This window comes from Lepidochelys kempii, chromosome 8 (genome assembly GCF_965140285.1).
Source record: "Lepidochelys kempii isolate rLepKem1 chromosome 8, rLepKem1.hap1, whole genome shotgun sequence".
NCBI classification, from domain to species: Eukaryota; Metazoa; Chordata; order Testudines; family Cheloniidae; genus Lepidochelys; species Lepidochelys kempii.
In genome coordinates, this window is record NC_136387.1 from 43,544,105 (window position 1) to 43,567,856 (window position 23,752).

The 23,752-nt window shown below is 42.3% G+C and overlaps 1 protein-coding gene across 2 annotated transcripts in view; it reads right to left on the minus strand.

The window, feature by feature from the left end:
- TEDC1 (tubulin epsilon and delta complex 1) overlaps window positions 1–23,752 on the minus strand; it is a 161,367-nt gene that overhangs the window by 93,835 nt on the left and 43,780 nt on the right. The window contains exons 4-5 of one of the 2 annotated variants that reach the window (XM_073356245.2): window positions 22,593–22,763; window positions 15,818–15,916 (exon numbers count right to left, since the gene is read on the minus strand). In XM_073356245.2, the coding sequence (XP_073212346.1) occupies window positions 15,818–15,916; window positions 22,593–22,763 (270 nt within the window). The remainder of the gene's footprint in view (window positions 1–15,817; window positions 15,917–22,592; window positions 22,764–23,752) is intronic. The other variant, XM_073356246.2, reaches the window with a different exon arrangement.

Sequence of the window (23,752 nt, forward strand, 5' to 3'; positions counted from 1 at the left end):
ATTAGATTAGTCAGGCATGACCTTCCCTTGGTGAATCCATGCTGGCTGTTCCTGATCACTTTCCTCTCATGCAAGTGCTTCAGGATTGATTCTTTGAGGACCTGCTCCATGATTTTTCCAGGGACTGAGGTGAGGCTGACTGGCCTGTAGTTCCCAGGATCTTCCTTCTTCCCTTTTTTAAAGATTGGCACTACATTAGCCTTTTTCCAGTCATCCGGGACTTCCCCGGTTCGCCACGAGTTTTCAAAGATAATGGCCAGTGGCTCTGCAATCACAGCCGCCAATTCCTTCAGCACTCTCGGATGCAACTCGTCCGGCCCCATGGACTTGTGCACGTCCAGCTTTTCTAAATAGTCCCTAACCGCCTCTATCTCCACAGAGGGCTGGCCATCTCTTCCGCATTTTGTGATGCCCAGCGCAGCAGTCTGGGAGCTGACCTTGTTAGTGAAAACAGAGGCAAAAAAAGCATTGAGTACATTAGCTTTTTCCACATCCTCTGTCACTAGGTTGCCTCCCTCATTCAGTAAGGGGCCCACACATTCCTTGGCTTTCTTGGCTTTCTTGAACAGCACAGCACAAGGAAAGGGGGATATTGAAAGATATAAGCCGTTAACCAGGGTACAATTTTGAATTGTTAAAAGAAATTGCTTAAAGATGAGGGACTCCAATTAACAGCCTAGGCAATACAAGAAAATACAGAATTACAATCCATGAAATGAATGAAACATAAAAACCTTCCAATTGGTAGAAACATCAAAGAAATTTTTTAAATGCTGACACCATCTACTTATATCAACAGAGGCAGCAGAGAAACAGAAAGCTGAAATCTAAGAGCTGTTAACCAGTGTCCAATAGGAAATAAAAGGATTGCCATCCTCCAACTAACCCTGAAAAATAGCATAAAACCTGAGGTCACTGTGTGGGACCCCAGACTTTGTTGACCCCTGGGAGGCTTCTTTCCTCCTCCAGGGTTACAGGACTAAGTGGAGTTGCTGAACCCATCAAAGAAGCTGCAAAACCAGAAGTGCTATGGATAGACTCTCCCCTATCTCTGGCCTGAGAAGAAGTAGTGAGGTTTCATTTCAGAAAATGAATTTCTCTTTTTGTTCTTTAAAATAACTGAAAGTTCCTTGGTGAGTCTATGCTCTTTCTGGCAAGACCTGAAGGAATGGTATTTTGGATTTTTACTAATACTATATGCATGTTTATAAGTCCAAGTACATCGGCCTATGTAGCAGAGTGTGGCAGGGCCCCCTCGGCTTTTGCCTCTGCTAGGTTCACAAAGTAACTCTGAGATCCTGGGTTTAGTAACCACTGGTGCACTTTATTCTCAGGCTTGTTCCCACCACCATTTCAACATGTACAAGTAGCTCTTCACCATCTGCAGGCAGGAGGGAGGGGAGAGCTACCTCCCTGCTTCCATTCCCTGCCTTTTTCCTTTTCTCCTGCTCTTCCCTGGCTTTCTTCCCCTGAGGCTTTTATGCAGCCCCAGGCTCATTAGGTAGCAGCTGTGTGTGTCTCCCCAGTTAGGGCCAGGTTATGTCCAGCCCATTCTAATTGGTTCCACTAACGAGGGAATCTGCAACCCTTTGCCCACCACCCTGTTACAGCTTAACAAATACCTCAAAATATAACTTTAGGCAATTGCTTTTTATATTTTAAACTGGTCTCTTTCAAACCAAACACTAGAAATAACTAGGATCATATTCACAAAAGTGCCTTAAGACAAAGTGCATCCTTACTCCTTGGAGAATGACTGGAAGGCTGACAAACGTATTTGATACTAAAGAACTGATAACAGATTATTTTCAATTAATGCAAAAAACTCTTGAGGATGTATATTGTTCTCTGGTATAACTGATTGACCGCACTATTGTTTATGACAACTGCCTACAAGTTTGGATTTGTTTATTCAGTATAAACAGGGGTTCTCAAACTGGGGGTCGGGACCCCTCAGGGGGTCGCAAGGTTATTACATTGGGGGGGATCGCGGGCTGTCAACCTCCACCCCAGCTCCACTTTGCCTCCACCATTTATAATGGTGTTAAACATATAAAAAAGTGTTTTTAATTTATAAGGCGGGGTCGCACTCAGAGGCTTGCTTTGTGAAAGGGGTCACCAGTAAAGAAGTTTGAGAACCCCTGGCCTAGAATATATGTTGTACAGTAGTTACATTTGATTGATGAACTGTATATTGTATATTTATGTGGTTCTTGGTGAACTGATCAAACTTATTTGAGAAACACTGTCCAAGATACAAGCTGACCTGAAAAGAACCTCACATTATAATTAGTAAACTAATGCTCACTGCAATCAATAAAAAGGGGTTATCCTAATTAAATTCTATCCCTGTTTTGGTTACAGCACATTTCAAACTGGGAAATCTAGTTTGTCAGAGTTCAGTTTTAAAATCTAACCAGCACCTCAGCAAATTCATAGAATTGGCTTCCCTTTCATAGAGAGACAGGGGTCCTTTGGGGAAAAAATAGCAGGTAATCTTGTAGTTAAAGACTAGCATAATACATATGCATAAGGCAACTGAATTAAGGTTGCACAGGCAATTTCATCATGGGGCATCGTGTTGACACACATGGGCCAGCAGCAGGATTAGAATCTTTAGATCCAATGCACAGACCTCTGCCACTTGAGCTAATGGAGTAACTGATAGCAGTAGTAAATTGTTATTGTTAGAGAATGAGCAGGCTGACCCATCTTGTACAATTGGAGGCAGTCAAGTTTCAGTGGAAACACCTTATATTTCTTTAGCAACCATTTCTGTGGGAAAAGGGCCCACTTTCCTTCAGAATAGCTGTAAAGGCTCCTGGGGACAAAAACATAGCAGTGGTAAAAAGAAAAGGAGGACTTGTGGCACCTTAGAGACTAACAAATTTATCTGAGGATAAGCTTTTGTGAGCTACAGCTCACTTCATCGGATGCATGTATCGAATGTATACTCCTTTTCTTTTTGCGGATACAGACTAACACGGCTGCTACTCTGAAACCTGTCATAGTGGTGGTAGTAGCCACCTGACCCCCATGTATAATTTGTTTAACTACCAGGATTTCACCCAATGTGACAGTACCAAGTTGCACATATATTTACATTTACATAACTGTTTTATTCTTAAACCACAAACTTTTTTTTAATGACATTAAACTGTTACTCTAACATTTTTAGAACTGTTAACATTTAACATTTCCATAACTCCCAACCATTTACTTCTCTCCAAATTTTGTAGTATTAATTTTTACAAAAGCTACTTGTAACTCTTCACTTAAATGCAAAAGTAAGCAATTTAAAGTAATTTTTTTAAGGTGGTACATTTTGCCTCTAACGACATAGCCACCCTGCAACACACAGCTGCCTCACCCTGTGCTTCCTTTACCTTGGAGTTATTTTAAAAGGCAGAAAAATATTTGTTTCCATGGTCACCTATGGACCTTTTACTTTAAAAATTTCAATGGAATGCAGCGGACTTCTGTCATGCTTTGTCCAAACAAACTTTTCACTAAGTGTGCAAAGTACCATCCATTAAAACTTCAGAAAACCAAAAGTGTGAGAGACGGGGGTAAATTCGGGTCTTTATAAGCAGGAGGGGCTAGGGGGGTGGATAAATGGGGAACAAGAATTTTGCTTTAAGGCATCTATTTGACCCTTCACAGTCAGGTTCTCTAACTTAAGACGATTAAAATCATCCACACAATTTCAGCCATTTTGACTGCCAGCACACTGATGACTTATCATGAGCTATTCCTCAGCAATTTGCTGCAAGGTTTCCATTTTGCTTTTAAGACTGGTAACCTCCTCCCATAAACCTGACACACCCTCACACAGAGCCTGCAACAAAACAGAGTTTTTCTTATCCTGGGAGTATTTGGATGCCAGGGAAGCTTCCACCCACCCCTGGATGGCTGGCCAATCCTGACAATCCTGGAGGTGGGGGGAGGGTGGCAGCGCATAGGGACCCCCCATTTCCAAACTTTGAAGATACATTTCTTGGCAGTAACTGCAGCCACAAGTTCCCTTAATCAGCAGTTTGCAGGGAAGGGAGGAAGGGGCCATGACCCCGAGCTCGTTTATGCAGCTGGAAAAGGAAGTGGGGGGAGATAACACTTCTTTACACAAAGGGTATTCTTTAAACAACCATATTTCTCATGCAGCTGCACCGCTTATCTATCCTTAACAAGCAGAAGGGAAGGGAGAGGGATGGCACTTTATCAAGTGAAGAAACAGTGCATGTCTGTGCCTCACTCCCTATTACCATGCTAGCAGTTCCCCAGGTCTTTACTTAACTCTTACATACCCCACAGTTATCCTCTATGCAGACCAGCCCTAAAGGCAGATGAGAGATTTTGCTAGTAGGTTTCATGGGTATTTGCTGACACCAGAGGAATGGTGAGACTAAGGAATCCTCGGTTACATTCCAGGCTGTAGTCTTCTGCCCATTTCCTGCTAAACTTGACTCCTTTTGCCTCGTGGTCTACTCCAACCTATCCTTGACCCAGTTCTATCGCTTCCCCATTCCTGGCTCCTTATCCCAGCACCATTATCTTAGATTACCCAGTCCCAGTCTCTACCTCTCAGACTTCTCATCCCAGTCCCTGTCCCTCCCTCCCTCTCCCCCCCCCAGACTCACTAACTCCTAATCTCCTGCCATACTCCCAATCTCTAACTGCACACACACAGAGTCTCTTTGCCCAGACAGACCCAGCTCCCCCCTGCTGGCTCTTCATCCAATTTCAGTCCCCCCAACCTCATCCTGGCTCCTGGCCCCTGCCTCTTTACCCAGCTAGTCCAAGTTCTTCTCTCAAACCCCAAATTTTTGTCAGATCTGTCTCTTCCCCTCCTGCCCCCCGCCATGACCTCCTCCTGGCTCTCAGTTTCCCCATTCCTACTGCCCTAACCCACTTCCAGTCCCAGTTTCCCACCACTGCAGATGCTAGTCCCCAATCGTCTTACTCAGCCAGTATCAGTTTCCTATGTACTTAAAATCATAAAAGATTAGGGTTGGAAGAGACCTCAGGAGGTCATCTAGTCCAACCCCCTGCTCAAAGCAGGAATAGCACCAACTAAATCATCCCAGCCAAGACTTTGTCAAACCGAGCCTTAAAAACCTCTAAGATTCCACCACCTACCTAGGTAACCCATTCCAGGGCTTCACCACCCCCCTACTGAAATAGTGTTTCCTAATATCCATCCTAGACCTCCTCCAATGCAACTTGAGACCATTGCTTCTTGTTCTGTCATCTACTATCACTGAGAACAGCCGAGATCCATCCTCTTTGGAACCCCCTTTCAGGTAGTTGAAGGCTGCTATCAAATCCCGCCTCACTCTTCTCTTCTGCAGACTAAACAAGACCAGTTCCCTCAGCCTCTACTTGTAAGTCATGTGCCCCAACCACCTGATCATTTTCGTTGCCCTCTGCTGGACTCTCTCCAATTTGTCCACATCCTTTCTGTAGTGGGGGGGGGTGGGGGCTGAAAACTGGATGCAGTACTCCAGATGTGGCCTCACCAGTGCCGAATAGAGGGGAATAATCACTGAAGAGCTACCTTAATGGAGCAACTATTTAATAGAAGCTAGGTAGAGAGCAGAAGCAGAATATTTCAAAAGGGCAAGCATTTGCTATTTTTGTTCAGAAAGCTGTGGTGAACATAATTATGCAAATTCTAAAGAGCTGTCACGCTGACCTTTTGAAACCATGTGTCCATGGGTGCAATATATACTTTACTAGTGAGCCCTGAAATTCATTAAAGGTCAATAACTATACGATTTTTCTGATTAAGTCTTTAAAGAACTTATTTAACAGGGAAAATAAAGTTAAGCAAAACAGTTATACTCTCTTAGAAACATTAGGTCAGAAAAGCTGCGACTAGAAAGAGTTTGGTAAAAAGTAGGAGAATAACGCTGCAGAAAGGAGTCTATCAGCTCTGAAGCTTAGCTGCTTTGGCTGCAAACTAACATCACATTCAGAGGGTGCTGATTTGTACGAGTCCCTCAGTCAAAGTGCTAACCTTACCAAGTCCATGAAGAGCTTACACAGCATCTGATCTACTGCCTAATAAAGTCAAATGGTAAAGCTCCCACTGATTTCAGCAGAAACCAGACTAGCGCCTCCATCCTCACAGAAAAAAAACTGTAGCAAACAAACAAACAAAAAAAAATCAACAAAATTTCTAAAAAACATTCCAAGACAGCTGATCTTATTGAGAGCAAAGGAATGAAACAAAGTGGAGTCACAAGCCAAGCCACTTCTGAAAATATGATGTTCCAAAAAACATTTTAACAAAAACGGGGGAAAATCGTGTTTTTTTAAACTTTCACATCTCTGAAACACCTTACCCAATTAATCTAAAAATTTCCCCACAATTTTCCTTTGGCAGAAGGCCACCAACAGGAGAATTTGTGCTAATGTTTAAGGAATTTGAGGTGGGAACGGGGGAAGTTGTCAAAGGAGCCTTAAAGTAGAAGGCAAGTTACAACATGAACTATGGATCGAGTATGATAACTCTAATACATGAAGTGATAAAACTGTGAAATCAATAGTGGCAATGGAGGAGTGAAGAAACGGTTACCTACCTTCTTGTAACTGTTGTTCTTCGAGATGTGTGGCTCATGTCCATTCCAATTAGGTGTGTGCGTGCACAAATCACCAGAAGGTTTTTCCCTAGCAGAACCAGTCAGGTAGGCAGTGGAGCCCCCTGAAGTCACACCTTCATGGCACTGCAGATAGGGCCCTGCCAACCCGCCATCTCTCCAGTTCCTTCTTGTTTACTCCGACAGAGGGCAAGGCAGGTGGGTTTGGAATAGATATGAGCAACACATCTCAAAGAACAACAGTTACGAGAAGGTAGGTAACAGTTTCTTCTTCGAGTGCTTGCTCATATCTATTCCAATTAGGTGACTCCCAAGCCTTACCTAGGAGGTAGGGTTGGAGTTCATGGAATCGCTGATTGAAGCACAGCTCCGCCGAATGCTGCTTCATCCCTGGTATGCTGGGTGATAGCATAATGGGAAGTGAATGTGTGCACTGAGGACCATGTTGCCACTCTATAGATTTCCTGGTTCAGGACCTGGGCCAGCAAGGCTGCTGAAGACACCTGAGCTCTGGTGGAATGCACTGTCAGAGCAGGGGCAGGAACCTTGGCTAGGTCGCAGCATACCCGGATACAGGATGTGATCCAAGAGGATATTCTCTGGGAGGACACCAGGAGACCCTTCATCCTGTCTGGCACCGCAACAAACAGCTAGTTCGACTTGCAGAACAGGTTTGTTTGTTCGTTCAATTTAAAAAGCCAAAGCCCGCTGAACATCCAGGGAGCAGACAAGGAGAAGGACAAGCTCCTGGCTGTTGGCATGAAGCTTTGGGAAAAAGACTGGGAGAAATGTGTCTTGGTTGGCGTTGAAGTTGGAGACCACCTTTGGGAGGAACACTGGGTGTGATTGGAGCTGCACTTGTCCTTGTAAAAGATGATATAAGGAAGGTCAGATGTGAGGGCCTTTAGCTCAAACACCCTTCTGGTTGAAGTTATGACCGGGAAATCCACTTTATATGATAGACAGAGCAGTGAGCACGTCACTAAGGCCTCGAATGGAGGCTCCATCAGCCTTGAGAGCACCAGATTAAGGTCCCAGGCCGGGGTTGGCAGCCGGATCTGAGGGTATAATCTGTCTAGTCCTTTAAGCAAATGCTGCACCATCTGTCATAAATATAAAGGGAAGGGTAACAACCTTCATGTATGCGGTAACATAAAATCCCTCCTGGCCAGAGGTACAGAATCACTTTACCTGTAAGGGGTTAAGAAGCTCAAATAACCTGGTTGGCACCTGACCAAAAGGATCCATAAGGAAAGAAGATAGTTTCAAATCGGGGGGGGGGGGGGAGGCAGGGGGGCGGAAGAGGTTTTGTTTGTGCTCTCTTTGGTTGTTCCCTCTCTGGACGGAAAGAGAGACCAAGCAGCTAAAACATCTCCTGAAAACATATCTAAAATTATAGAAATTGTAAGTAAAGGCGAGGAAATGCATTAGGTTATCTTTTGTTTTAGCGTGTGAATTTTCCCTATGCTAAGAGGGAGTTTTATTCCTGTTTTTTTGTAACTTTGAAGCAGAGCCTAGAGGGGAATCCTCTGTGTTTAAATCTTTTTATTACCCTGTAAAGTCACCTTCCATCCTGATTTTGCAGGTGTGATTCTTTTACTTTTTTCTTTAAATAAAGTTCTTCCTTTAAGTACCTGTTTGATTTTCAGTGTCCTAGGGACAAAGGGTCTGGTCGATACATTATTCTCAAGCCTCCCCAGGAAAGGGGGTGAAAGAGCTTGGGGGAATATTTTGGGGAACAAGGGACTCCAAGTGACCCTTTTCCTGAATTTTTGTCTAAATCACTTGGTGGTGGTAGCAATACCGTCCAAGGACAAGGAAAGGATTTGGGCCTTTGGGAAGTTTTTAACCTAAGCTGGTAAAAATAAGCTTAGGGGGTCTTTCATGCAGGTCCCCACATCTGTACCCCAGAGTTCAGAGTGGGGAGGGAACTCTGACACCATCAGGTTAGCAAAGATGGAGAGGTCAGCCTCTCCTGGGTGAAACGCTAAGATGGCAGCCAAGTGAACCTTTATCGATGATTGTGACAGACCCTGCTGTTTCAGCTTAAGCAGGTAGTTCAAGATAAATGGAATTTAAGACTTAGTCAGAGGGATACAGCTCTGCAAACACCATATCGAGAATTGCTTCCACTTGGCTGAGTAGGTAGCCCTGGTTGAAGGTTTTCTACTACCAAGAAGAACTTCTCTAACACGGTCTGAATATGCAATTCAGTCAGATTCAGCCACGCAGCTTCCAAGCCACGAGGCGAAGAGATTCGAGATTGGGCTGCTGGAGCCGTCCACAATATTGAGTGATGAGATCTGGAATTAACGGCATCTCCACCGACAGTTCCAGCAACATGATTTACCAATGCTGGCACCACCAGGATGACTGAGGCCCTGTCACTCTGGATCTTGAGGAGGACCCTGTGGATGAGTAGGATAGAAGGGAAAGCATAGAGGAGATGATCCCTCCATGGAAGGAGGGACGCATCTGAGAGAGCGCCCGGGTTGTGGCTCAGGAAGGAGCAGAATTGCAGGCACTTCCAGTTGCTCCCTGTGGTGAACAAGTCAACTTGGGGATATCCGCACTGTTGGAAAATGTTGTTTATTATGTCCAGATGAATGGACCACTCATGGTTGTGAAAAGACCTGCTGAGATGGTCCAGTAGCTTGTCCAACTGAAACAGAAGCTCTTTACCCCATTGCAAGAAATCAATCCACAGATAAATCATTCACAGGGAAAAAAAACTGCTGTAAACAACCAATCTGCTTTTTTCAACGGAAGTTGTCAGGAGATCTAGGAACCAGAATAGACCTATCCTAAAACTTGTTTATTATACAATCCCTTTTAACTTGCCAGTTTTGATGAGAAATTACGAAATCCCACCTGACTGACATAGACTCTATGCACAATGCACATGTGCTGCTTAATATAACATGTGAGTGATCTGTAAGGATTGACTTAACAAGAATTGGGAGAGCTGAGCCCTCCCTAAAATCACACTCTATGAGAGTCGATTTTTGTATGTACTCCACTGCACTATTTAAAAAAAAAAAACTCAACTTCTTAGAGTTCTTCCTACAAAGAAAAACGTGCATTCATGCCATGACAATGGATTGTTCATGGGCACAGATTTGTTTATGTGTACAACCAACATGAAATCAGATAGGTTCATTTATTTGCCACCAAGATCTGGAAGTTAAACACTTTACATCAGAGGTTCCTTAAATTAAGGGCTTCTTTACATAGGAAAGTAATACAGAATAAGTTCAGGTCCAGATCTGAAGTGAAATAGCTACTTGTAGCAGGAAAGGCTGCTGGCCTAGTAGTCAGCTTGTGGCCTTATCTTTAAAAAAGGGAAGAAGGAGAATTTGGGGAACTACAGAATGGTCAACCTCACCTCAGTCCCTGGGAAAAATCATGGAGCAGATCCTCAAAAAAACCATTTTAAAAACACTTGGAGGAGAGGAAGGTGATCAGGAACAGTCAACATGGATTCACCAAGGGCAAGTCATGCCTGATCAACCTGATTGCTTTCGATGATGAGATAACTGGCTCTGTGGATAGGAGGAAAGCAGTGGACGCGATATATCTTTACTATAGCAAAACTTTTGATACAGTCTCCCACAATGTTCTTGCCAGCAAATTAAAAAAAGCATGGATTGGATGAATGGACTATTAGATGGATAGAAAGCTGGCTAGATCGTTGGGCTCAAAGGGCAGTGATCAAGGGCTCAATGTCTAGCTGGCAGTCGGTATCAAGCAGAGTGCCCCAGGGCTTGGTCCGGGGGCCGGTTTTGTTCAACACCTTTATTAATGATCTGGATGATGGGATAGATTGCATCCTCAGCAAGTTCGCGGATGACACTAAGCTGCGGGGAGAGGTAGATATGCTGGAGGGAAGGGATAGGGTCCAGAGTGACCTAGACAAATTAGAGGATTGGGCCAAAAGAAATCTGATGAGGTTCAACAAGGACAAGTGCAGACTCCTGCACTTAGGACAGAAGAATCCCATGCACTGCTACAGGCTAGGGACCGACTAGCTAAGTGGCAGTTCTACAGAAAAGGACCTGGGGATTACAGTGGACGAGAAGCTGGATATGAGTCAACAGTGTGCCCTTGTTGCCAAGAAGGCTAACAGCACATTGGGCTGCATTAATAGGAGCACTGCTAGCAGATCAAGGGAAGTGATTATTCCCCTCTATTCGCACAGATGAGGCCACATCTGGAGTACTGCATCCAGTTTTGGGGCCCCCACTACAGAAAGGATGTGGATAAATTGGAGAGAGTCCAGCAGAGGGTAACGAAAATTATTAGGGGGCTGGGGCACATGACTCATGAGGAGAGGCTGTGGGAACTGGGCTTATTTAGTCTGCAAAAGAAGAGAAGAGTGAGGGGGGATTTGATAGCAGCCTTCAACTACCTGAAGGGGGGTTCCAAAGAGGATGGAGCTAGGCTGTTCTCAGTGGTGGCAGATGACAGAACAAGAAGCAATGGTCTCAAGTTGCAGTGGGGGAGGTCTAGGTTGGATACTAGAAAAAGCTATTTCACTTGGAGGGTGGTGAAGCCCTGAAATAGGTTACCTAGGGAGGTGGTGGAATCTCCATCCTTGGAGGTTTTTAAGGCCCAAAAGCCCTGGCTGGGATGATTTAGTTGGGGATTGGTCCTGCTTTGAGCAGAGGGTTGGACTAGATGACCTCCTGAGGTCCCTTCCAACCCTGATATTCTATGATTGTATGAATGTAAGTTTTGTCATTGAGGGGTGTGAAAAAATCCCTCCCGCCCCTCAAGCAACATAGCTTACATCAACCTAACTTAGGTCTACACTGCACTATGTCAGTGGGAGATGCTCTCCCACCAACTTAGCTTCCACCTTTCGGGGAGGTGGAGTACTGAAGTTGACAGGAGAGCATGCTGCTATTGACTCCAGTGACACCGAATTAGCATGCCAGTGTAGACAAGCCCTCAGCGCAGAATGAGAATCCACCAAAGGAGTCAATGTTAAATAACTACTGCTCTTTAAATCCACACCCTAGCTTATTCTGTACTAACTTCACATGCAGACATGCTTTAGGGAAAATCCATTTAAAATAGAGAAATGTTTTGGTCAACATGTGACGAGTATAAATATTTTCAAAAAATTCTTAAACCAAATGATAAGCTATTCACATCTAAGTGTTAATGAGTTTCTGTTAAGGTTCATTTGGCAGTTCCTTGCCATTACTTATTTGCTGTGTTTGATCTTGCACACAGTAGATTGATTTACTGGCATTTAAAGGTGACTGCTTTACTTATTACTTTAACAATTACACTGATCTCTCTAGTGCCACCAGCATTTTACCAGTGACCTCAGTTCTGCTTGCAGCTTTTAATCTTTCAAAGCAGAACAAAACAAGATTGAGTTCTACACATAAAACAGAGAGAGAGAGAGAGAGAGTGTGTGTGTGTGTATGGGTGGCAGTAAATGGGCTGCTTTTCCTTAAAGTTCATTGATCTCTGTGTGGTCACACTTGTGATGAGAATGTTAATTGAACAGGTCTGAAGGACAACATATATTTTAATAGCACAAAGTAAATCACCAGAGATGGGGACAATAATGTAGAACTAAGACATATTACTTTTAGACATGTTATAAGAATGGGCTTACATTGTCTTTCCAGGTATGAAGGAATATCATGTTTATCCCACATCATGGCCAGTGTCCTTATAGGCAGGAAATTAACACAACCACTCCTTCAGAGACAATGCTGCTAGTGGAAAATGAGAGGCACCCTTCTCGCCCCTCTGCCTTATGCTACATAGGCTGTGGTACTTGGGCACATGGTACTTGGAAGACCCACAGCACTCTAAGACCATCATGGCCCACAGTGCTAGAGGCCAGAACCCTGAATCAAACCTGGGACGTCACAAGACAGTGAACAGCAACCAAAAACCTAAAAAGACACCCAAGACTTTTATTGCTATTTATTGCTTAGAGCCTTAGATTGTGCCAGAAGCATGCCAGGAGCTTTACAGACAACAAGATAAACTCCCTGATCCAATCAGCTTCTGAGTTCAACAGATGACACACAGGCAAGGGAAGACGTAGGCTGTCTTCATCACTAGGCAAAGTTCTGGCATTTCTTTGGTGAAAGGCTTGGCACCTATCACCATGGGCTGGCAACAGCAATCAGGCCCCAGTGCCCTTGCCCTTCATGAGGAAGGAGAGGAGCAGGGTTGAGTGCTGAAATCTCTGCCTATGCACCATACAGTGAGAGGGGGGATACAGACATACTCTTAACCCCATCTGCTGCTCTCAGCAATGGCTGCCAAGGCATATCCACAATCAACTAACCCAATAATTTACATGCCAGAGAAAGTCAAAGCAGTCTCTTGATGCAGAGGGTATTTACACTCTCTTCCAGCTGCCAACAGGAATTGTGTGTGTAAATCCCCTGGTAACTGGTGAGGACACACTGTCATCCCCTAAAATCCAAGCATTTGACGTTTATAAAATACTTTTTAATCCCAAAGACACAGGAATAACTTCACCGACCACTGAAGTACTGCCATCTCAGGACTGAACACAGAATCGAACAGATCACACAAACTCTATCCAACCACTGACATGGGAAGTGATAAAACAATATCACATACAGTTTAAATTGCAGGAGACATTTGTGTAAACAGAACACAATTAACTAAACTGGAATATGACTTAATCCCTGACTAGTGAGAAAGTGGCAAAGATTCTATTACAAATGGAAAATTATCCTCCTATGAAGCCTGCACAGAAATTCAAGAAGACATAAGAATAACGGTTGCTAAAGTCCATATATAAAACTATGACAAAAAAACAAGAAATGGTCATTTTAAACAAGTGAACGTTACACGACTTTTACACTTTTTAACATCATAGCTATCTGTATTCTATCACATTTTGTCTCTCGGGATGAAATCTCTTGTTTTATTATAGGTCAGAGGAAATCTCTGATGAAAATGAATTATTGACATCAGTAAAACTAAGCCCAATGTTCCTTCTATAGTAGCTAATTATTGACACTTTGATCCACTCTACATTTCTGTCCATTGAATTATACCCAAAACAGGAATTTATTTATAATACCATCTACCAACAGGGTACATTACAATACGACAAACTGATATGCTGCCTCTTTTTGGTGATCCATAAAGCTATTATTTTTTAAGGTGACAATAATAGAAATGTCACATTACTTTGAGAGAAAAACAAATTTCACAATATTCATACCAAAACTATTTGGCAATGCACAGGCTAATTTGTGCTGCTTGCTGTCTACATTAGCATTTGAAACTCAGATGCTTAAAGGACACAGAACTCAAGTAATAATCTTTAAAAAACCCCAACAATATTGCAAATCAAAGGCTTGATGCTGGCCACCCAGGTGCCAGCTCATGCCCATGCCAACTCACTTGCGTATTAGTATTGATCAAAGTGATTGTTAAATGTATGAGAATGTATTTGATGTTTAAACTTCATAAAAACTAATAGGATGTTGCATGCATTGTTTTCATTTATCTGTATCCTGTTAGAATGCAATAGAAAATATCAACATTGTATATACCCCTGTAACTAAATAACCCTTCCTAAGAGAAAGGAGCCTTGTGTAATGTAAATGAAAAACTTTAACACGAAAATACCAAATCTTGCGCATTTCAAAGCAGGTGGTCATTATATGTGATGATCAGAGATCAAAGACTCAAAATGCATTCTGCTCTCTCTGTTATCAAAGAGCCCATATGTGTAGCCGAACTGTCAATTTGTTGACACAAAGAAAAGTTTATCATCTCTGGACTGTTTGGATTCTAACAGGGGAGAATAACTGAACAAGAAGATGGAGATCAAGAGACTTATTCTGGGTAGCCCTGAGATACTTTTGGGAAACTAGCAGATTACTACATCTCTGCCACCATTTGCAATTACAGACCTTTACTCACATGTACATATATTTTACCTGCTTTAACCTCTAAAAACTATCATTTCTTTTTCCTAGATAATAAGCATTAGTTAGTTTACTACAGAATTGGCTATAAGCATCGTCTTTGGTGTGAAATCTAGGATGTAAATCCACCTGGGTGAGTGACTAGTCTCTTGGGACTGGGTGTAGTCTGGAATATTTGTGTTTGTTAGTGTAAGTGACCATTTAGCACATAGTCCAGCTTGCCTGGGTGGCAAGATAAACAGGAGTGTGAAAGCAGACGGTCTATGATTCCATGGTAAGACTGTTACAGTGACCCAGGAGTTCACATTTGTTACTGGCTCAGTGAAATCTAATTATAGAACATGCCACCAATTTGGGATGTCTGCACTTCTTTGGACAGTCTGTCCTGAGGTAGGCACTCACGGTCGTGAGCGACTCCCGACAGTGTTACAAAAGGTATTTTTGTTAATTTTCATAGAGCATTATTTTGCTCACTGCTTATAACAGCCACTTGAAAACTTGATATTTGAAATGGTTCTGCCCTGGCAACTGTGCACTAGTTTGTTATTGCAGAGCTGCTCAAAAGTACTAGACAGCTGGCTTTTTGAAGTTACACTGAAACCTTTGTTTTGAGGAGGAAAGAGAGAGACAAAGAATTATACAGACTTTGAAAACAGAGACAGGACAAATTTTAGGTCCCTTGACAGTACAGAGCATCAGCCTTCACCAGGACTTCCTACAAATGCAAGTTTGTGATAGGAGAATGAAAGGGACATTCAAGGTGTTAAAAGCTTCATATCAGATTATCCTTAGAACATAATTGTCATTCTGAACCAGTTACAGCAATGAGTAACAAAACCAAAGCCCCCATTTATTATAGCCGGGACTCCCCTGGGACCACAAATGTCATTGAAACATGGAAGTCACAGACAGAAAACCACCTGTAGTTACCTAGTCCCATATTCATTAATAAAATGATCTGCAGATTTTCATTATAATTTTTGTCTTGTCTTGTCCTCATTTGTTCAGGTACAGGCAGCCAATCAGTTGTGTGGGAAAAGACTTCCATGATCTATTTCCACTATCTCAGAATGCCTATAACTTAGAACAAGAGGAATTCCCAGAGCTGTTTGATGCTGGAAGCTCAGCATCTAAAAATAGGCAATCCAGCATGCCAGTTAAAGATGAAAATATGTTAGAAACAGCCTCATTTTCTGTGGAATGTAGACCAGTATGTGTATAAGGACTTCTGAGCATCAGAATACAAAACATGATCTAGTACCACAGCATTACCTGTTTGTAGCTATCTGGTTGTCTAATGAGATCGGTTTCTGTGACAGAGAAATGACCGATGGTCTGGTCCATATGACAGCCACTAGTGTAAGAATGAATCTGAAACAGACAAAATTAGATAAACAGATACAAATAAATATAAACAGACCAGGTCATTAATGACTGAAAATTGGTATTATCTGAAGGCTGCTTGCATGAAGTGAATTGGTAGTCATGACCCAATTCCCAAAAGACAGGTGCACACACAACTGCCTCTTGCTGAATCGGCCCTGTTTGTGACAGTCTCATAGAAACCAAGGCTGAATGACCCTGCGGAGTGAACAACCTTCTTACTCATAAAATGGTCTCACTAGGTCAGCAGTGTTAGCCAGGTGGCATGTGGAAGTTTCCACTGTTGCTGCCTGGTCTAAAGTCAGAGGGTTTCGCTTCCCAAGATGTCTCAGGGTCTAATACTTTTACCCCACAACAGAATTCACCTAAAATATTTATAAAGCATAAAAAAAGTTAACACATTTACATGCATACCTGTTAGAGATATACACAATGTATAGCTTCTAATCTGTTCCCTTAATACAGAAAACGCCATTTAGGTGTATTAAATCTTTGCTGAAAATCATAACTAGCTCTTAACTGATGCTGCCAGAAACTTGCCCCAGCTGTTTTGATGATATCATCATCAATTACATGGGGAAGAATCTTCCCAAGTTAGTCAGGGGAACAATAAAAAGCAATTCCCCCTATTCAATGCTGATCCCTTTGTTACTGTAATAAGTGCAGCTGTCAGACAAGATACTAGTGCACATTTGTCATACAATCTTTCACATTTCATTAATATTTCTGTCCACATGACATGAAAATGTTAGTTTTCTTCCCTTGTTCTAATATTACTATTATCATGCATTTAGGAATTGACAAATATTTTAAATTGATGATTAATTATCCTGTCTCCTTAAAACTTAACATAATTCTGGTATTTCTTTTTCAAAACTCACTTCTGTTGGCAATCTGGCACAACACACAGGTCTGTGCAGAAGTTTTTAAAAAAGAAACAGCTCCAAATGCAGTTCTCTCACTCTAAATCATGTCACTGCTGCTTCCTTCCCTTTATTCAGTTCTAGACTCTCCGCCATCCTGATGTATTATGGCTCTGAATCCTTAGGCTTTCTGGAACTAGGATTCAGATCTGAGCTCTCGTCAGTCATAAGTCATGTCAAAGAGATCTTAGGACATAGTGACGTCAAGGACATCAGGGCCTTCAACCAAGCCAGAGTACTTGATTGGAATGGACATAACATTGGTGCCATTGTAAAGGGTCAAAGCATTTCCTTCATCGTGAAAGCCTAAAGACAGTTTTCCTGGGCTCTTGGGCAGAAGGGTACACAGATTAAACAGGACTTAGAAGAGCCTCTCCAAGAGGCATCACTAACAGGGCACACATTTTCCCAAAATAGACATTTTGCTGCCATAGCAGACCTGGTATTTCAACTCTGCCTTCTAGGCTAACACCTTCTTGGGAACGTAACGGACCAACAACACACACAGCCACAGAACAGGTTGAATCCCATAAGATGGCACCATGGCAGGCATTACATTTAAAATACACTACCATAAGCCTCCTTTAACAGACTATAACTCCATACTACTAAAGCCCAAAATCAGGCTGAAAGAAGGAAACAATTGCAAGAAAAATGAATTAATTAATGTTGGGGGACTCAGTTGTTTTTAAGCTGCTAGTGAAAAAAAATGGGCTGGAGTGGCAAGAAAGTAGCTCTTCATATAACCGTGCGCCAAGGAGCGCTGCGCTTCAGGAGGTTCCAAGCTCTCTGCTGAAAACACGTGGGAAGCCTGAGCTGCCACAGGAACTGCCAGGCCAAATGAGGCCAGGTCCACCCAGCCCAGCCACCTAGGACAGTAGCTAGCACCACATTTCAGCAGAAGACACAAGAAATTCTGCAAACGCAGTTATGTAACAACTTGTCCACAAGGGAAAGTTTCTTTGGTTGAAGCTGGTTCATGCTCTGAAGCATGAAGGTTTATAACCCTTTCCGTACGCTTCTTTTAAATATTTACTACTATAACTAAATAGTCTTGTGGTCTGGTCTGTATAAATGTCCCAACCTTTCTTGAATCCTGCTAAGCTTTTGATCTCAATAATTTGTGGTAAGAATTTCCACAGGCTAAGTGTGCAGCATATGTGAAAAAGTATTTCCTTTCATCAGTTTTAAGAACGACTGAAAGTCTAGAAAAATCTGCCTTACAGTGATAGACCAAAGAAGCTCAGTCTATTTTGTTTATCCAAGAGAAGGGCAAGAGGGGACTTAATCATTATCAAGAAGAACCTACATGGAGAGAAAATATCTGACAATAGAGGGTTCTTTAATCAAAGAGACAAAGGCAGAACAAGATCCAGTGGCCGGAAGCTGAACCCAGAAAAATTCAAACTAAAAATAAGGCATTTTTTTTAAAAAACAGTGAGGGTAATGAACCATTGGAATATTTACCTATGGATACAGTAGATTCTACATCATTTGAAGTCTTTAAATCTAGATTGGATGGATCCCTATAAAAGATGCTCTAGCTCATCCAGAAGTTATTGGGATTGAAGCAGGAATGGTCTGATGTAATTTCATAGCCTGTATTATACAGGAGGTCAGACTAGATTATCATACACATTATTAAGGGCAGAAGGGTTAACATTGCTCCTTTCAGTTTTGCTCATTTCTCTTTGTCTTTCTATTATGAGTAGAGCCCTAACAAATTTGCGGCCATGAAAAACGTGTCAAGGACCGTGAAATCTAATCTACAACCCCGCACTGGGCTCCAGCTGCTAGTCCTCCAAGGATGAGGAGAAAGGTGACTTCCTCCTTCCCTGCAGGCGCTGCTCCTGGGGCAGGTCACACTCACCTCTGGGGTCTCCCCCAGCACATGGGAAGGCTGGGGGCTCCAGCTGTCACCTCCCCCAGCACACGGGAAGGCTGGGGGCTCCAGCTGTCATCCCCCCAGTGGGGCAGAAGACTGCTAGGAAAATGGTACCTATGGTAACCCACCCCTCATACCCTGTGACCCTCACTTCTCCACTTCTGTTGGCAGTGGCACTGGCTTTACAGCTGGGTCCCCAGCCACCAGCGTCCCTGTCTAGCTGCCCAGCTCTGAAGGCAGGGCCACTGCCAGCAGCAGAGCAGAAGTAAGGGTGGCAATCCCACAACCCCCCTACAGTAGCCTTGTGACCTTCCCACCTTGCCCTTTTGGGTCAGGACCCCCACAGTTACACCACCATGAAATTTTAGATTATAAACATCTGAAAACATGAAACTGACTAATTTTTAAAACATTTGGTTGTGAAATTGACCAAAATGGACCCTGAATTTGGTAGGACCCTAATTATGAGATCCCACATTTCCTCTCTAAAGGTCTGTCTATACTGCACTCCAAAGTGTGTGACTGCAGCTCAGGTAGACAAATGCATGTTAGCTTTAATGTATCTAGCATGGATAAAAACAGCAAGGAAGCTGCAGCAGCATAGGGTTGAGTGCCAGGCATTCTAATTTACCAAGTTTATATCTTAACTTTCTCACACTGGTGTATAAATAGACATGGTTATATTATGAGCAGGTGCCCAATTTTATAAATCGATGATCAGACACCTCATTGAATTAACAGAATTTACCTCTGTGATCATAACTTGCCCCCTTCCAGTTCAGTAGCAATTTCTGTCCTAGCCTTTTACCAGATACAGAGATACCTAACAATACCAAATGGAGAATTTTCATGTTTTCCTGAAATTCAGGAAAATTCTGATATTTCTTTTCACATACTTGTTCTGGCACAAAAACAAAAAAATTCAGTTTTAAAAACAATGCCGTATAAATTTACAATGGACACACTTAAAAAGTCCTTTCCTGCTTTAGCCATATTCTGGTTTCCAGCAATATTTCCTATACCCAACATGCAGAATACTGCCAGAACTACTAGTATCTCTAAAACCAGAACGAACTTAAAGTGCATACCCAGTGTCTGTTTAATAACACTCCAAACACAGAGACTAGCCTTCCAGAACCGGTTTGAGTTAACATACTGAAATCTGTAGAAAGTTGCCACCAGTTTACTAAAACTATAAATTATGATCAGCAGTAATAAATTCTGTTCCATATTCAAGATACATATCCTGATAAGCTACTAAACACAATGAGTAAATGCAATAATTATAATTTTGTAGAGCCATCATTCTGAAAATCTGTCAGTACAACAAAAAAACATTACACCCCTTTGCATGTGGTGTTTATGGTTTCATACCAGAACAGCAAGATCTCATATACAAATCATATTAGGTCAGCTGAATTTCCAAATGAAATACCTCAAAAACGTCAATCTTTTGATAGATGGCAGCTTATTTTAAATGATAAAAACTATATTAGTGCAATGGTATGGTATATTTCTGCATCCAGAGGGGCCAGGAAATATATAATAATGGTGTACACAGCAGCTGTAACTTGCCTCCTTTGTGCATATATAGTGTTTTCTGTGACCATGTGTTAACTACTAAGCATTAACATATGTGTAATGGAGCACTGTTACAAGGCATTTAGAACTTTATCTTTCAATTATCCAGAACACAGAGCACTGTTATTGCTACTCTGCACTTAATTCACACTGTAGTGACTAGGTATCAGAGCACACATATCATCATTAATGGTTATGCACTGAATACTAGGGCTCAAATCCATCCTTAGATGCATGCAGCTTTAATTGCAGCTCTGTAAAAACATCAGAGAGCAGAATTTGGCTTAACATCTTAAAAAAATATGTACTTCTATCCTCAGGGACCTTAGATTTATATCTGGCCCATTTACTTGTGAAATCATAGACCCATAGACTTTAAGGTCAGAAGGGACCATCATGATGATCTGGTCTGACCTCGTGCACATTGCAGGGCACAGAACCTTACCCACCCATTCCTATAATAGGCACAGAACCTCTGGCTGAGTTACTGAAGTCCTCAAATCATGATTGAAACACTTCAAGTTACAGAGAATCCACCATTTACACTAGTTTAAAACTACAAGCAACCCGTGCTCCATGCTGCAGAGGAAGGTGAAAAGCCTCCATTGTCTCCACCAATCTGACCCAGGGGAAAATTCCTTCCCAGCCCCAAAGATGGTGATCAGTTAGACCCTGATCATGTGGGTGAAATAGACAACTGGGAAAGATTTCTCTGTAGTAACTCAGAGCCCTCCCTATCTAGTGTCCCATTACTGGCCATTGGAGATATTTGCTGCTACGAGTCGCAGATCACCCATATGCTATTGTAGCATCAGTTGTTTTACAGTCACCAGCTGTGCAGAACCCTTTATGATGGTGAAAGAATTAGTTGGATTCTCTTCTGACTTGCATATCATCAAAACAATTATTCTCTTGAGACCCAAGCATAATCTCTGTTGGGGGTGGTGCTGTACAGTACAAAAAATAAAACAAAACGAAAAAACCAGCTTGATTTGCACATCCCAATTTGACCCTGCAGTTCCGGAGAGGGGGGAGGAGAGATAACAGTCCCACATCATGAAGATACCTTTGTAAGTGGCACCATTGTTGTGGACCTTAGTAGAGGCCAAGGACTTGAATCGGCCATGAATCACAAACTGCCCTCTTTTGTTCCAGGTCAGGATTGAGACACATTTAAAATGGGTAGTGTGTAGTAAAAGAGTTCTTCACTACTGCACATGCAGAACCTAATCAATGCTACATGAAGGACTTCAGTCTCCAGGTTTTCAGTAAGGCATCTTCCTCTAGTGATATATTCATTTAAAAAACAAAACAAAAACTCATTAAAGTCTTATGGTTGTAGTGCCATATATAGTCATTAAAGCGGAGAAGGCATCTTCATTCAAATCCTCTTGTTCTGACTCTTAAGTACTTTCTGATAAGACTTTCCTTTGGGCTGCAATTTCTTGGGCTCATTTATAGGCTCAGAGACTTTATGGAGGTTCCCAGTGGCTCTATTTCAGTTATCCAAGCATATGAAAAAGGTCTTTCATTAGTGAAAGTATTTTGAGTAATTCTTTTTCCTTCCACGGCCATCAGTGCTCCGCACTGGGAGTTGCGGCTCTGAGACTTCCCTTCTACAGGCAATGATGCTCAAAGCTGTTGGCAAATTTCAAGTGAGCATGCAAAAATCAAGCTTAAAATGGAAAATAACCTGCAACCTTGACTTTGCAGCGGCTACTGCCTCTTTGTGATTTGGAATTGCTTTAGCTTTGCTGGTTTAATTCAGGCTTTCGCTAGTATTTTAAGAAGGGGGAGGATTGTATTTAATTTTCTAATTGTTGCTACTTTTGAAGCTGAAGTTGTGTCCAACACTTTGAATAAAAACACTGAGAGGTGGACATCTTGCATTACATTTCTGTGTGTCTGTATGAGTAACCTGCACTTCTGTTCTTGCCAAGCAGCGCCCAATTAGGAGGACATGAAGAACAAGCTCAGACATGTTCTGATAAATACACAGTGAACCTATCTTGGTGGGGAGAAGGGTGAATGTGCCAAGCTGCAAGGGAGAGCCAGTCAAAGATTATAACCTTGTGGTCATGGTACATAATCTATTGGTTTTCTCAGGATTTTGCATAGAGGGCTGCAGAGGGATATATTTGTATTTACAGGGGTCTACATTTATCTAGATAAAACATTGCACAAAGCTACTGAACCAGTGTTAATTACAGACCTGGGATTTACTGGTAGGGCATTAATAATAAATAATTCCACTGTGCATCAGAAGAACTTTTACCTTATGCAAGAGTTTACATTGCTCCTGACTCTCAACGTGCAAACTCCGCCACTGGAACCGCAGCCTGCCATTTAACCACTGCAGATATCTGACATCCACTTCTCTTTTCAAACAAGGTTCAAGTGCTATTTCGGTCCTATCCTTCCAGCTGTTAGAGAGATTATCTTCACACTAAAAGCAGAAGATAGCAACAAAATGGTTTAAATCACTGTCTACATTTCCAAGTCATTAAGCAGTAAATAGCAGGCAGGATGAATAGGACAAACACCAGCCAAAATAAATAATCAGCACCAGAAAAGAAAATAATCCCCTGAAAATTAACAGGACCTTTCTGAACCTATGGTGGGTATGCCCTAAACTAATAGTATTTTGGAGGAAAGTAAAAAGAATTTTGAAGGTAACTAAAGACAGGCTACCCACAGAACACACAGTGATTCTACTAGGTTACAGCCTTAGAGGCCCAGCTAAGGTGAGCTTGGCTGAAGTAGAATTAGAGGCCCACAAACCTTAACCCTTAAATCACTGCCTCATCCTTTTATCCAGAGTGACTCTACTGCCCTAACATAGACTGCCTCGTGCCTGTATCCTGAATGACCAAGGGGTGATTTTAGTGGAAACGAGATTTTTATCATTTTCCAACTTGCACCAAAAACCAACAGGCTTCTGCCAACTGAAAGGTAGAACATGTCCTGAAATTGATCATATTACATAAAGACCAAAAGAGAAACGCTATCAAGTTCTGTGTAAAGCCTCACTTCACTCTGCTAAAAATACTATCAGGCAAAAACGAAGTACTTGCATGGTTCCTACTTGACAGGCTGATTGTCCCTTCCTCCCTGTCTCCAAGGCAGAAGTTTTCACATGAAAACCAAAGAAATCACATTTAACTGCATGCAAGGAAACAACCCAATTCTCCAGAATAGCACAGCGCATTCCTATAAGAAAAATTCTTTGGAAGAAAAAGCTTTCTCCATCCAAAATGTGTATGCAGTGTAGTTGTTGAGTATCTTGAGCAACAGGAAAACCAGAAAGAATTCAATTATCTTCTGTCTTATGGTCAGTGTGGCAACCACCTGATTAAGTATTGCACCCTGATGTCAGCCCAGTCAGCTAGAGGAGCTGAGTCAGTGACCTCACAAAGGGACTTGTGTCTTGCCCTT